The sequence below is a fragment of the Apostichopus japonicus genome, chromosome 14 (assembly GCF_037975245.1).
Source record: "Apostichopus japonicus isolate 1M-3 chromosome 14, ASM3797524v1, whole genome shotgun sequence".
NCBI classification, from domain to species: Eukaryota; Metazoa; Echinodermata; class Holothuroidea; order Aspidochirotida; family Stichopodidae; genus Apostichopus; species Apostichopus japonicus.
The window spans coordinates 11,136,642-11,150,377 of record NC_092574.1 but is presented as its reverse complement, the minus strand read 5'-3'; the positions used below and the strand labels follow the sequence as shown (position 1 = coordinate 11,150,377).

The 13,736-nt window shown below is 38.0% G+C and overlaps 1 protein-coding gene across 1 annotated transcript; it reads right to left on the bottom strand.

Annotated features, from left to right (window-relative positions):
- Nucleotides 1–163: 163 nt before the first annotated feature.
- Nucleotides 164–13,456, bottom strand: LOC139979377 (protein-glutamine gamma-glutamyltransferase K-like). Its single transcript, XM_071990110.1, has 15 exons — nt 13,279–13,456; nt 11,877–12,070; nt 11,222–11,404; nt 10,360–10,611; nt 9,706–9,824; nt 9,334–9,441; nt 8,393–8,567; nt 7,498–7,636; nt 6,327–6,430; nt 5,763–5,899; nt 5,162–5,273; nt 4,190–4,471; nt 3,663–3,823; nt 3,163–3,299; nt 164–2,725 (listed from the first exon to the last, which is right to left on the bottom strand). The coding sequence occupies exons 2-15, from the start codon at nt 12,043–12,045 to the stop codon at nt 2,584–2,586; spliced, it is 2,220 nt and encodes a 739-aa protein (XP_071846211.1). The 5' UTR covers nt 12,046–12,070; nt 13,279–13,456; the 3' UTR covers nt 164–2,583.
- Between the last annotated feature and the right edge of the window lie 280 nt (nt 13,457–13,736).

The window sequence follows — 13,736 nt, the reverse complement described above, 5'->3', positions numbered from 1 at the left end:
GTTCTTCTCCAGATGTGAGGTAAATAACTTTTTGGAAATATTTTCCTACAAAGACAAGTGAATGAGAAAACCTTTCCTCTGATCCTCTACAGGCTGCCTGATATATGTTATTCAGATGAAATATGGTAAGCATAGGACCACACTAATGAAACAAGTGGAGACATTTTTATTCAAGCAATTGTTATTTATTAAAAGCCGCACAAAATTTCGGGTGGACATAATTTGCATTACTGTAAGTTTTTAAAGCTTCATTCCAACATGATAAAGAACTAATATAATGGCAATGTGAAAACGTTGCATCATAACAAATTTCTACATGTCATTGCTGGTATTTTCTAACTTGTGAGGTAATCTAATCAAGAAATCTAATCAAGAATCTCTTATTAAGAAAATGTTTAAAATGACACGGAAAACTCTGAAGTTGTGTGATTTTTCAGGTTGAACTTAAATGCTTATAAAATCTATGTACCATCATGTTGCCATGGCAACATCATGTTGCCATGACAATGGTGAAAGTTGTCTCTGCAAAACTACTCGCTGATACTATTCATTGCTGGCAATTTCCTTAATTGTGAGAAATAGAAAGAAACCCCACTTGTCTTGTTTAAACTACAAATCTATTTTAACCTGCCACTGCCCTATACAGATGAGCTAAATGCATAAAAAAGTTCAGCATGGCCAAAATATTAATTTCTTTGGACTTTTAAAGAAAATGTGTGGATTGCTAGCCAGCCATCCATTAAAATTTTCCAGGACAAGGCCAAATATAAATCTGTTTTTTTAATTTTTGCGTAAAAAGGGGCAAGAACTTTGATACTAGAGGAAAGGCGCAGGCATCAATTTTCAGTTTCTAGATAAAAATTGGACGAATGAAATCTTGCTTGATGTTCATATATATCAAAAGAAGAAAGAAATGAAAAAATTCCAACAAAACTTAGGGATAAATTTTCTGTTACCAAAGACTGACAGCTCTGGGAAGGATAACAATTTACTTGATTAAGTAACATACAAAACTATCAAATGTCCTTTTTTCTTTTCTTTTTCTTTTTTAAAGAAAACTCTGCCAAAACAAGTTTTTAATACCATTAACAAAAGCAATGTTACGACAAATGTTAGTTCCATGGAACTGAAATGGCACCCTTAACACGGTTCAAAGAAAACATTGACATTCCAAAAAAAGAAAGGGTAAAAAAGGGTAATAGAAAAAAGACTACAGAGACGGGGATATAAAACCACTTTGTAAATTTTCCACCAAAATGCAAAGAGAAAGATCTAGGTTTTAAAGTCAGTAAGAAATTTTACACATGGAATTCTATGAAATGGAGCTAATGATAGGCAGAAAGTATTTTTCGTGTGAAAATAAATTTGACTTCAAACTTGCAAAGCAGTGTGCTGTGTCTGAAGCTTTTGGTCCATACTATAATCCTGATACAAAACGGCTCATTAGCCGGAAAAATGTGTTCAACCACAACTAGTTATTACACTACAGATATTATTTGACGACAATTTTTATCAGAGACACCCTTTAATGGAACTTTGATTTTCGAAAGATTCAAAAGATAACTCAGCGATGAGTAGCGATGGTAACTCAGCGATGATCAATGTCAACTTGCTTGCATATCAGCAGTAGAATCGGTGGGTCTGAGCACCATTAAGGTTACAAAGTAACCAGCAAGCCAACCGGCTATGTGATTCCTTTGTGATGTTCCTTTCATTTTACAGTACATGAGAATATGATGTAAACTATGTGAAGACAAATTTAACCAAGTGAATGAGGATTATCTACATAACAAAAAAATTCAAGTTAATACAAGTTCAGCTTTTGTAGTGATCATTTTGACAAGGTGTTCAAAATTTTAAGCTTTGTTGACCTCAAAGTGACCATTGCTAATAGAAAAAAACAATTCAGCATAATGAATCTGCTAACATCTGCTAACAGAAAAAAACAATTCACATCTTGTGCTTGATGAGGTGGAGCAACACTCTCAGTATTAAGTTCATCCAAGGTTTGACTTTGTTATCAACCTTACAAGGTTTTTCAGACTCTGACATCTGGTGTCCTCATATGAACTTAATGCAGATTCTTCTATCTTCTGCTAACTGTGGTGAATCCACACACTAAGTATATAGTTCATGCAAGCTATGATTTTGAAGTTATTGAGATTACAGGGTTTTCATTCTTTTGACCTCTGGTGCCCTCAAAGGACCTTTGACATTTTCAAAACAACAACAGGGTTGCTATTAGAGGAACCATGTGTACAAGACTTAACAATGGGGTGCTTCTATTCATTATGCTGAATTCAGATTCAAAATATGAAGTTTCACCACCATGTATTATTTTAGTTTGAAAATTTACAAGAAATGGTATCACACACACACACACACACATACGTCTCACACATGCCATCACCATCACAAAGATTCACTTTGCCTTTTGCAAAGAATCAAAAACTTAAGTTAACCTTTACCACTAACGAGAAGAATAAATTCAATGGAATAGTTGGACAACCACCATGGGAGTATTAAGAAAATAACTACCGAATAGTCACGGTGACCTCGAGCCCACCTGGTGTTTCCCACCGGTCACTCCGCCACGGAAACAGAGATGGAACTCTTCACGCCCTTTATCTCGTTGGAGGCAAAGGTCACATTAAGACTTCGGGTGCCGGACCTTTTGGCTGTTAGCCTGATACGGTGGGCGACTCGTTCATGAGGTTTCACTTGTCTGGAAGAATTCAAAAAGATCATTGAAATTAAATTACAGTCTAAGGAATGAACTTATGCATCCACACACGCCTTTTAACCATACTCCCTGACAAGATATCTTAAAGGTGCGTTCAAGTGCACATGTGTGATGCTAGCAGACTTTGTTGTACAAGTACAATAGCAAAAGTACTAGGAATTCCCCTAATTTATGAGTACTGGTACACATGACTCCAAGCGTGAGTCCAAAGAGTGTCAGTTTTAGCATTAGTTCCCATACTACTTTATAAACTTACTCCACAAGGACACACACGCAGGCAAAGCATTTTCAAACTCAGAAAGTCCTGAATTTCTCAAGGAAAGAGCTCCTTGAAGAAGCATTTGTATTAAATAGTTGACATACGTTACCGTAACAAAACTCTTTTGAGTAATACTAAACTTAAAATTAATATAACTCACCTGAAACTTTCCAATCTATGGCCGTCGATTCCTGGTCCTTCAATTCGGAAACGGCAATCCACAAGAGGATACTTCAAAGGGTTTTCAAAAGATACCGATATGCTGAATGGACTTCCAACTTTGAGGTTGTCATCCACCTGTGGGTTTGGGAAAACAAGACAATGATGGGTTGATAACTACTGCAGCTGGTTTCACCTCGTCCATAAGTATTTCTTAAACATTTAAGAAATTCACAAGGTGTTATATTGGGTGATTTTAGACCATAGAGCTTGATGAGTGCCAGCAACTCTCGAGAAATTACAACATGACTCACAAAGTGTGGGAAGAAGAGTGTGCAACGCCACATCTCACCAACATATCACCGTGTATGTAAACAGAAGCAAATATACTAACCATATAGGATATGGAGGCAGAATAGAAATATCATGATAAGAGATGAGCAGTAAGAAAAAGGGGGTCTAAAGGAAAGAAAAAGAAGGAATTGTTCTTGGGCTTTTTACCTCAATGCTTAGTTCTGGTTTCTGAAGAACAAAATCCCTCTGGGTGCTATAGGTCTGTTTGGTCTCCGAGACCATTCCCATGATGAAAAAAACAAATCCGGCAAACTCTGTCAGTGAACCCAAATACTCTTCTGCAGTCAAGGTAACCTTAAAGTCTTCGGCTACAGGTGGAAGTTGGTTAAAAGATGAAGACAATGGGTAACAGAGGAAAACAAACAAACAATTAACGAAAGACTTGGACACTTCTGTAAAAGTATTGTAATGAGCACATATAGTGGGACAGATCAGGATCCTTTGTGGGAATATCCTTTAACTTAAATTTATCTGAAAATTGCTAAAGCACATATTTTGGTTTACCAAATAAACCTACAAAAACTGAAGCTTGAAGTAAACATATTCTTCTAAGATTTTCCTCTGGTTACAGCAAGATACAAGGTAAAATTCCAGGGCTTCAATTTAACACTACTTGCACATGCGAGGCTTAAACTTTCAGTCTGGTCTTATGTGTCCAACACAACAAGACTTACTTTTGCCAGCAGAAATCTTCAATGTGTATTTGGAAGAAACCACAGTTGCTTTCTTGACTCCTGTATAGTAGACGGTGCTACCCGAGACAGATATTGGAACAGACCGAGAGCTGCTGCTGTTGTTGGTGGCACGGACGGTTACTTCTATGTCCGAACCGATGATTACATCTCTGGGCAGCTCTACGCTAAAGGACACGTCTTTTGGTACGTCCTTCATGAAATTCTTGGCCGATTTGACGTACTTGCTAGCTGTGAGCACAGCCATACGTTCTCTCTGGGTTCCTGGAAGAGAGTGACCGTTCACTGTGCTTATGTCTGGAACTATATTAGCTCAACAATTATCTATAACTGGTCTGCTGCCAATAAGACTTTTGATAGCTAAATAACTGGACTGGAAATACAACCCATAGAATAAACTCATGTGTAAATGTGATTCACACACACACAGACAAAAGTTCACAGAAGTTGATTTAACCATAAACAGTGTTCCTGATATGTTGGGATTCTAATTAAAATATAGCATATTGTTGTAGTGTGGCTTTGGACACATCAATGTTGCACAAAAGAATGAGCTTTCACCATTGAAGTACAGTAAAATCAATAAATCGATCTGGTTACAATAATGTTACTATGTTGTAATGTTACTTGACATATCTTAATGACCAACCCACTGCTAACATTCTCACAGAGGAGGGACAAAAACCAAAATAAAAAACCAAAAAAATCCAATTTTAAAATGCATTGCCATGTTGCCTTCTGTGGATGCAAGACTCCAAGCATTACAAAGCACTACCATATTGCTAACACTATTTGTCATTGGCTTGACTTTCCAATTTCAAGGGTGATGTTTTTACCGACCCCATGAGACACCCAGGTTTACCAACACCCTTGGGGGGGGTTACCAACACTGTGGGGGTATGGCAGCGAAGTATAAAAACTTATCATAGCTAACTCCAGCTCTATTGGTCTTACCTTCGCTAAATTTATACTGGTCGGTGATGTCATGTCTAGCCATGCGGCCAACCGCCTTAGTACTGATGTACTTTCCAACATTGTCTGAATCTACAGTAATTACCTCTGGTGGCTAAAAAAAAAAAAAAAAAAAAATCAAGTGTCCAAGAAAGAAAGCTTATTCGCATTGAATTTTGAGAGTGACAGACGAAATACCAAGCAGCCGAGATGGAGATCATTGACAAGAAAACAAACATGACATATATATAACACATCTGGAAATCTGGTATGTCCTTAGCAGACATAACAGGGACATAAATAGGACGGATGTGACATACTGACGATCGAAAATTGCACCTGGAATAGCAAGTCAAAATGCCTGGGATATGGGACAAATTATACAGCTAGTGCAAACGAAAAAGATTCATTTCTACATTTTAAACTTAACTACTTATTCATATCAAAATGGCCATGCTCGATGCAATTCACTAAACTATATTCTCCTTCCCAAATGTGACCCTACATCATACATGCCCAGGGATATGATGTATGATACATATTTCAAGATTCATCAACGGAGTCCCTGAAGGAGCCGAAGTTCGGAGTAAAATTTCATCCTTACCGTTCTGCGGTTGTCAAAGACGGTCCAGTATACGGTCTCTGCGTTGACCTCGGCGAATGCAAACTTGGTATCGTAGTCCAGATACACGTGACCTCGCTTGATGGCACTGAGTGAAGCTGGTCCCATCCTGAATGAACCTGGTAACCAAGTAAAAAGACTCTGTTTCTACTACCCGACGGTCAATGAATGTTCCCACCAATTTCACAACATGATTGGAAAATAACCTGTGTTAAGGAATTGTGTCAAACATAGGGCAGTGAGAGGGCTATAGCATCCTGCACCCAGTAGCGTCAAATACCTGACTTCACAGCAACTTTGCTGAGATAACTTTAATGCTATTGATATCTTGCAAATGAATCTCAATGTTGTTGGCTTCTGGTGTGTGCAGTTCAAAAGGGGCATCTCCACATCAGGTAGAGAACAACGGAAATAACTCCCTTCCACTCTACGTGACGTTACTACATGCAAAACACTGACACAGTTCAGCCTAAAACATTTTAAATCTAGACTTCACTGACAGAACGATATCTTTTGAAAATGGTCGTCACACGACCATCCACATACCTCGACTGGTTTCTTGCGGAGTGGCATCCACCGCTTGCCATCCCCCGTACCCCTCGGGGAGATCAGGGCGAGCCATCCAAGCATCATTCCAGACATGAAAGTTCCTAATAGATGCATAGAAACAAACAGTGAAAGAAACATCATGATATATCAGAACTTACTGAAACTAACAAAAACAACTGATAATTTGACTGTCTATCATTATCGAGCTGAAGTGAATGAGAGAGGCAGTGTGGAAAGAAGTGAACAATCTATGGCATACATTTTGAACCAATTTGTTACGCTGTCAAATTGTCAAGCGGTTCTAGTTTAGCACTATTTGAATCATTGTGCAGAATTGATCTGCCAGTTACTTCTGCATATGGTGGTGTCAACTTATTTTAACCGCAGGAAACCAATATGGTGGTGTCGATTGGTTTTGCCGTTTTCAATATTTTTCACTGTGTCAATAAGGATGAGGTGGTCCAAAATTTAATTCATTTTTTGTCGTGTCACTGTGAATATGGTGGTCTTCAATTATTTCCCATTGTATATGCAGAAAGCAAGGAAAGAAAGGAGTTAAGGAAAGTAGGATGACCGAAACATGATACGTTTTCCCAAGGTCTTTCCAGTGGTCAGCTTTACTGATTAATCACAAATTCAAACCACTGAAAATTCATTTCCACTGCAAATTGGTCCATACTATATGTACATCAAAGTCTATATTTTTTACCTAAATTTAACTATCTTTGGGTTCTTGTTTTTCAGATACAAAAGGGAGGGAAATCCAAAGGTAACCCTGACTACATTTGACGCCCCAACTCCATCCAGACATTCCAACTCCATGCTGACGTCCTCACTCCATGCTCCCAGATGCTACTTGTGAATGTCATATCTTAGATTGTAGTGGAACAGTCGTAAAGTGTTTATATGTGCATACGACCACAAATGATCAAAACTTAACCAGTTTTAAGTTCGGTTAGCATTAACCAGACCGACTCCAATATGTGATGTGGTCTTCTAACTTTTTAAAAAAATGTTGTTCACAGAGAACAGTCACACATTGCACAATATGCAGGCTTATGGGACTTGAGAAATATATATATACTTTTTTCATTTGAGGGGTGGCGAGAGGAGAGGATTCAGTGGCGAGGGGGGGGAGGGGGTGGGGGAGAACCAAAGAATGACCTACCAAATACTATCTTCGTCTTCATCTGGCAATGACATGCGGTCCTCACCAAAATGGTAGTCAAGGGTTAGGTTGGCATCGGAGTCGTGGGCAGATGCAAAGTTGGTGATTGTTCTCGATGGGATACCAATAGCTCGCATTGCTGGAAGGGAATCGTAGGAAATGCTAAGAACAAGCAAGTATTTAGCAACTATACAGGACACATGAGTTAAACACACATTATTGTAAACTATGACTATATGGTGTAATGATACACTGAAAGCTTTAGATTACATAACAGCAGTTTGCTAAGTTTATAAGTAGCCTCCACTCTACACACCAAGGACAGTAGTGTAATACTAATATTACAACCTGTAACTACAATTAGCCTAACCTGTAACTACAATTAGCCTAACCTGTAACTACAATTAGACTAACCTGTAACTACAATTAGACTAACCTGTAACTACAATTAGACTAACCTGTAACTACAATTAGACTAACCTGTGACAAACAATTAGGCTACAGGTAACCAGTAACTACAATTAGACTAACCTGTAACTACAATTAGACTAACCAGTAACTACAATTAGACTAACCTAAGTTGGAAGACGGCCATCATAGATAAAACCACAATGTGTTGGGAAGCTCCCTAATGACACAGAACTGTCAAAATACCAAATATGTATTTATAAATGTTACTGCGTTGGCACATCAATGTTTGTGATCTATTAAAAAATGGCCCTTGCACTAAAAGGTTGCACATGAATGTTACGAAACAAGAATACTGCACAAACTTACATGCAAAACAAAATGCGAATAACTGACATGTGGTATAACCAAATATACATGAAATGTAATGTCTTCTGCAAAGATGGACAGGTTAATCAAAAGTTTCAATGCCGCAGTGACTTCTTACCAGTGGTGAAGAGACTGCCAAAGACCCAGCATTGGCCGTACTTGACTGGTTTGCCAGTCTCCATGTACTCCTTGAGGATGGAGATGGAACCTGTCCAATCAGTCGGCTCCACTCCATCAGAGTAATCACCGCTCCAGTTGCCTACAAGAACTCCATCATCGTCCTGACTGTTGATCTGATATAACCATGACGATAAAATCAAGCGAAAATAAAAAATCATATCATCTCAGTTTTGAGTGTTTTTTTTTCTGGTTTTATTGTTTTTCTTTTTGTAAACTTGTTAACACAGGTCCCTCATTAAGCAAATAGTTTTCTTTAAGAGCAGTTTAAATTAATATATTGTTCACATTTTGTGTATCACTGCGGAGGTTCACAACTTTTTTGGCTTCAAATCAGAAAACAAAATTACCTTGGACCTTTCCTGTGAACAAAAAACTGCACATTTTTACTATTTCTTCTGGTAATTTTACTATTTGCCCATAACATGTTGCTAATGCGTTACCAGATGAAATTGTTAATCCATTACTGTAAGTACATTTCGCCATAATCCACTCCTCCTCCCCCCCCCCCCCCCCCACATCCTGTACTCACCCAAGTCACAGGTGCAGTGAATGCTATGTATCTTTTTTGCTTTCCCTGAAAGTTGGAACTAAGCTGGAATCCAACCTTTGCATTTTAATTAAACTAACAAACAGTACTACAATTGATTTGTGAAAAGCTAGGTTCATTTCTAGCTTTGTGCAAAGCGTTAGTATACCTGCCTTGAAACTAACACATTGAGAAAATTTGTTTTGATATGTGATAGCTCTTCTGGTTGGACTTTTTCGTGACATTTTCTATTCTGTTGTAATAGTTGGAAACATAACCTGCATCTCACATTTATGAACACCCCCTCCCGCACCCGCACCCCCCCCCCCACAAAAAAGCAAGATTTGACTTACCAGTGCAGATAGAGACCTGACAATATGAGGAGGAGAATTCCAGTACGAGAAAGTCAACCCAGATTTCTTGAGGAGGTGGAAGACACATTCTATGGCAACTGGTTCAAACTATTGACCAAAAAAAAAAAACATCATAACAAGCATATTAGTAAATATATACACCCTGCATTCAAAGCTAAGCTGTCACTAGCTCCATGTATAGAAATGCTTCCACAAACACCTATAGTTTTATGTAACTTGAAAACAAGACCACGAAATGAGAAATGGACCATTCCAAAACACCATTTTTCATGATACAAGGGGGAAATAAAAAGATTAAGCACCAATAGTGGTCTCACATAAAGGATGGGAAAGCTGCAACAAACGTCATACCTGTCCTTGGTACCACGGAGCGCCTCCGATCTGGACCTTGCTCCCATAGAAATACGCTCCTTCATCGTTGAGGACATACTCCTTGCGCTCTGCGTCATTTGACATGTATGTGCCGTCATCTGTAGAGTCAAGCAAATACATCTGATTGATAAAATAACTTGCAACTTTAACAAGAGAGTTAACGTATATCATGGGCTATGTTGGAGCATTAATGGACACAGAGAATAATTGGCAGGTTGCCAGTATAATTTAAATTAAACAACACAAGACAAACAGAAAGATACACACCAGAGAGCTAACTAATGTTAAACGATCAAACATGTTAAGAGGATTATAATGAGGGTCACTTATGCAAGCAACAGATAATAAATTCTTAAAATCACCCAGTGCAATGAATGAAACCCAGAAAGCCATTATTAGGGTTCTGTTATTTCTCATCACAAAATATTACTCAGTATATTGACAAACATAGATAAAAACCTAACTGTTATTAACCAGGTGTGGATACAAATCAGTTAAGCACACATCAGGATTACAAAACAAGTCATTCTTGTTGGCAATGTTTCCAACCTTCTGCAAGAAGAAAAAGTCTCTCCAATAAGCGTGAGAGTTATCCAGAGTCAAACCATTCTCATGAAATATGAAAATACTCACGTTTACACCATGGGTTGAAGATAACATACACATCTGTCTCCACGTCGTAGCGGTATTCATCTTCTCCGCTGGTTTCGGTGCAAACGACCAAATCGAAGAGTCCAATGATGCTATCCGATTCCAGATAAGCCTTCAGTGATGTCTTGTTGCCGGAGGACCTCAAAACTTCAACCCAGGAGGCGTCATGAGCTGGTGAACCTTTCTTGGTTGGAAGCACGATCCTGGTACCCGAGGAGACTCTAGGGCGCGACCCTAAGGGCAGAGAAAACACAGACCCATCGTTTTAAAACCGCCGAAGGAAAAAATTGCCACCAGTACTTTCAATTATTGTATGGCAGTGCTTGATGTGACAGTTAATCAGATTGCATTTAACCATAAAAAATGTGAAAATAGAGATGTTTCTTCTTTAAATACTACTATAAATAACTTTGCAATCCTCTGTCAAAATTTAAATACAATTGCAAGAAAAAGACTGCTGATAGGTGAGGTTTAACATATACATTTAAAGGCTGAATACCTTAAAAACTGTAATTAGCAGTGAACTCAATTTTTTTTTTTTTTTTGTCTTCTTTTGTTGGACTGTGAGCCTGTATCATTCTGCCTAAAGTCTCCCTCTGAGGTGATTTATTCTAGATATTGTCTGACGGACAAAACATCTTGAATCTAGAGGCAACAAATATGTTCTCCATAAATGACAAGCAAACTGGGGACTATAAAAAAATAAAATAAATAAAGACCTACATGGTGTTTCTTCATTTATCAGTTCAAAAAGTTATCATGGAAAGATATACAAGTATATATATGCTAAATTATGGAGACGGCCACTCAAGTACAGAAGGGGTAAAGGAAGTCAGAGACCTACCCATGAGCATTTCAAGCCAGATGGTGTCAGTTGAGGCATCATAAGGGTGATCAAACTCCACATCAAGATGGAACGCCTGTCCCTTTCGCAGGACCAGTTGCTCAACTTCATACTGGTCGGTGTGATGGTCCTTGCCGTTACGTTCTTCGAGAAGGTCCACAGATATCACTTTCAGCTGCTTCTCTGTTTGAAGCGAAAGAATGAATCATAGTTATGAATCTACTCTTACTGACAGCAGAGAAATTTTCACATTTCAATTTTGCGGGAATAAATTCTAAGGAATATCTTTTGTTTACAAATCAAAGAGATTAGCATTATTATGTATGAATCTCGAGGCAGTCGAAAGGTCAAATTCAACCAGGTATATTTAAGATATCTTCATGTGTTAAAGTTTATATATCTTGTGTATCAAAGTGGACATGGAACATGCAGGCATGATGACATATACACAACTACTGTACTGAGAAATGTTTTGTATTTACTCCATTGTTTCAGTTTTGATTGGACTACACTTTCAACTTTGACAACAGGAGTTGTTAAGCTTACATTCATTCATTACCACTGATTATTCATATTCTGCATTATCCTCTCATCAAAGTATTAATGTGGATTCAGAACTCGAAGAAAGAAATGAGAAGCAAAGGCTATCAAATACCAGTTTCAGGAGCTTTTGGGATCAACAGTGGCACATCTGGGACCATTCGCCTGCCTTCACTCTTCAAGGCTGCTCTTGCAGAAGAGGTTGTTGGGTAGGGTTCATAGCCACTGCCATATGCAAACCTCTTAGGGGTACGAGAAACTCTTGTGGAACGACGAACCATCATGAACTACCGTACTGGCTTACTGTATCTGTACAATAACATCAATCCAAAAACGAAAATCAAAACTGAAACATCATGTCTGAATGTAACATAATCTTAGTATTTCTGGTAGCACATGCAGGATATTGATATATCTAAATATTTAGACTGTGGTTGGCTAGAAATTCAACATACTGGTTTATTTTCATATGCAAGTTTCTATTACCATTTTTAAAGAATGGTCATTGTTAACATAACGATGGGGTTCTTACTTAAAAATATTGACCCAACCATCCATTCAAAATTTTTTGGATTTTTCCCAAATTGTCAATTAGTTATACATGCCTTGTATACCATTATGTATGCGGCAGTTGAGCCTCCCATTATTGAACAAGTTGAAAAGTATATTCACCAAAGAATAATTTATTGAATTATCTCTGTTTAGGCCAAGTACTGTCTTTGCCTAGTACTAGAAGCCATCTTGTACTTTTCTCGATACTTTTAGTATTTTAAAAACAGAATAAACTTTCTTCACAGTCAGAGGTTATGTTGATGCAGGGAATTGGGCATTTAGCAAGTTGCTTCTAAATGCTTCTAAATCACTTGTGTATATAGCAGCCCTAAACACTACAATTAGGCAAAATATGATAGAATAACACTCCACATGATTCACTGTTTAGATTGGTCCTGGATGCAAGTAGGTTCCTCTATGGATTGATGAGCCTCTCAGTCTCAGATGGGCTACTGTGGTTATTTGCCTCTGACTGAGTAAGCAAGAGTAGCCTACTACAGTAGCCTAGATGGCCATAACCTTTCAAGCTTTAGATAATGGGGCTAGGGCATAGCTTTGATTCACAAATGTTGTAACCTTTCACCGAAGGATGTGTCTAGCCCTTTGTATTCCTGTGCCAATATTGACTAAAGCCTTGAAGGAAGGTCTTTTGCTATATTATGTTTGAACAAGTTATTTTTACTATAGTACTAATAAACGTCAAGGGAAAAAAACTGTTAGAAAACTGTTATACTTATCCTGCTAGGATCGAAACGTCAGGCCTTTTACTTTTACACATACTAATAAACGTGTGAAAGAAGCGATGAACACTCAATTTATGATTATGAAACTACGGTTAGTAAATTAGGCTAGTCAAATATAGCCTAGACAATTTATACTTGACTAAGCTAGACTGTGTTACAATTCCTTTTAAACTAATCGTAGGAATCACAGATACTTTTAACTATCATAAATCAAAAACATACGAATCTTTCCTGTATTCGTCTTCTCAAGTGGCAGGTCCCGCTGCAATTTCTTTCCAATCACCGAGGTATGTTTACCAGGAACTAACACAGTAACAACGTAGGCCAACGTCTTACTATCAGCTATATCATACAAAGGCCGCATATACCCACGCTATTCCGGGAATAAATGAGAGAGAGAGATGGCGCGTTGTTTGGTCACATGGCCTGATAATTCCCAGGCTATTGGTAAGTGGTTGCATGATCTTAAAATTGTTACCCATATCGATTGAAGTTAAATCCCAAATGTTGTCTTTTGTTCGGTACTCTTGTTAAGTTTGGTAACTTGCATGCTGGGAGTCGGTGAGGTGAAACGCCACGACGATTTCCAGAAATAACGACCGCATTTGCTCTTTGTTAGGTGGGACCAAACGTGAAGAAAAAAGAGTTTATAAATCAATGGATAATTAGTCAATGATGCC

Coding starts and splice junctions, on each gene's coding strand:
- LOC139979377 (XM_071990110.1), bottom strand. CDS start 12,045: ATGATGGTTCGTCGTTCCACAAGAGTTTCTCGTACCCCTAAGAGGTTT. Junction 8,568..9,333: donor TCAGGTCTCTATCTGCACTG/GTAAGTCAAATC, acceptor TGGTTATATCAG/ATCAACAGTCAGGACGATGA. Junction 2,726..3,162: donor CATAGATTGGAAAGTTTCAG/GTGAGTTATATT, acceptor GAATTCTTCCAG/ACAAGTGAAACCTCATGAAC.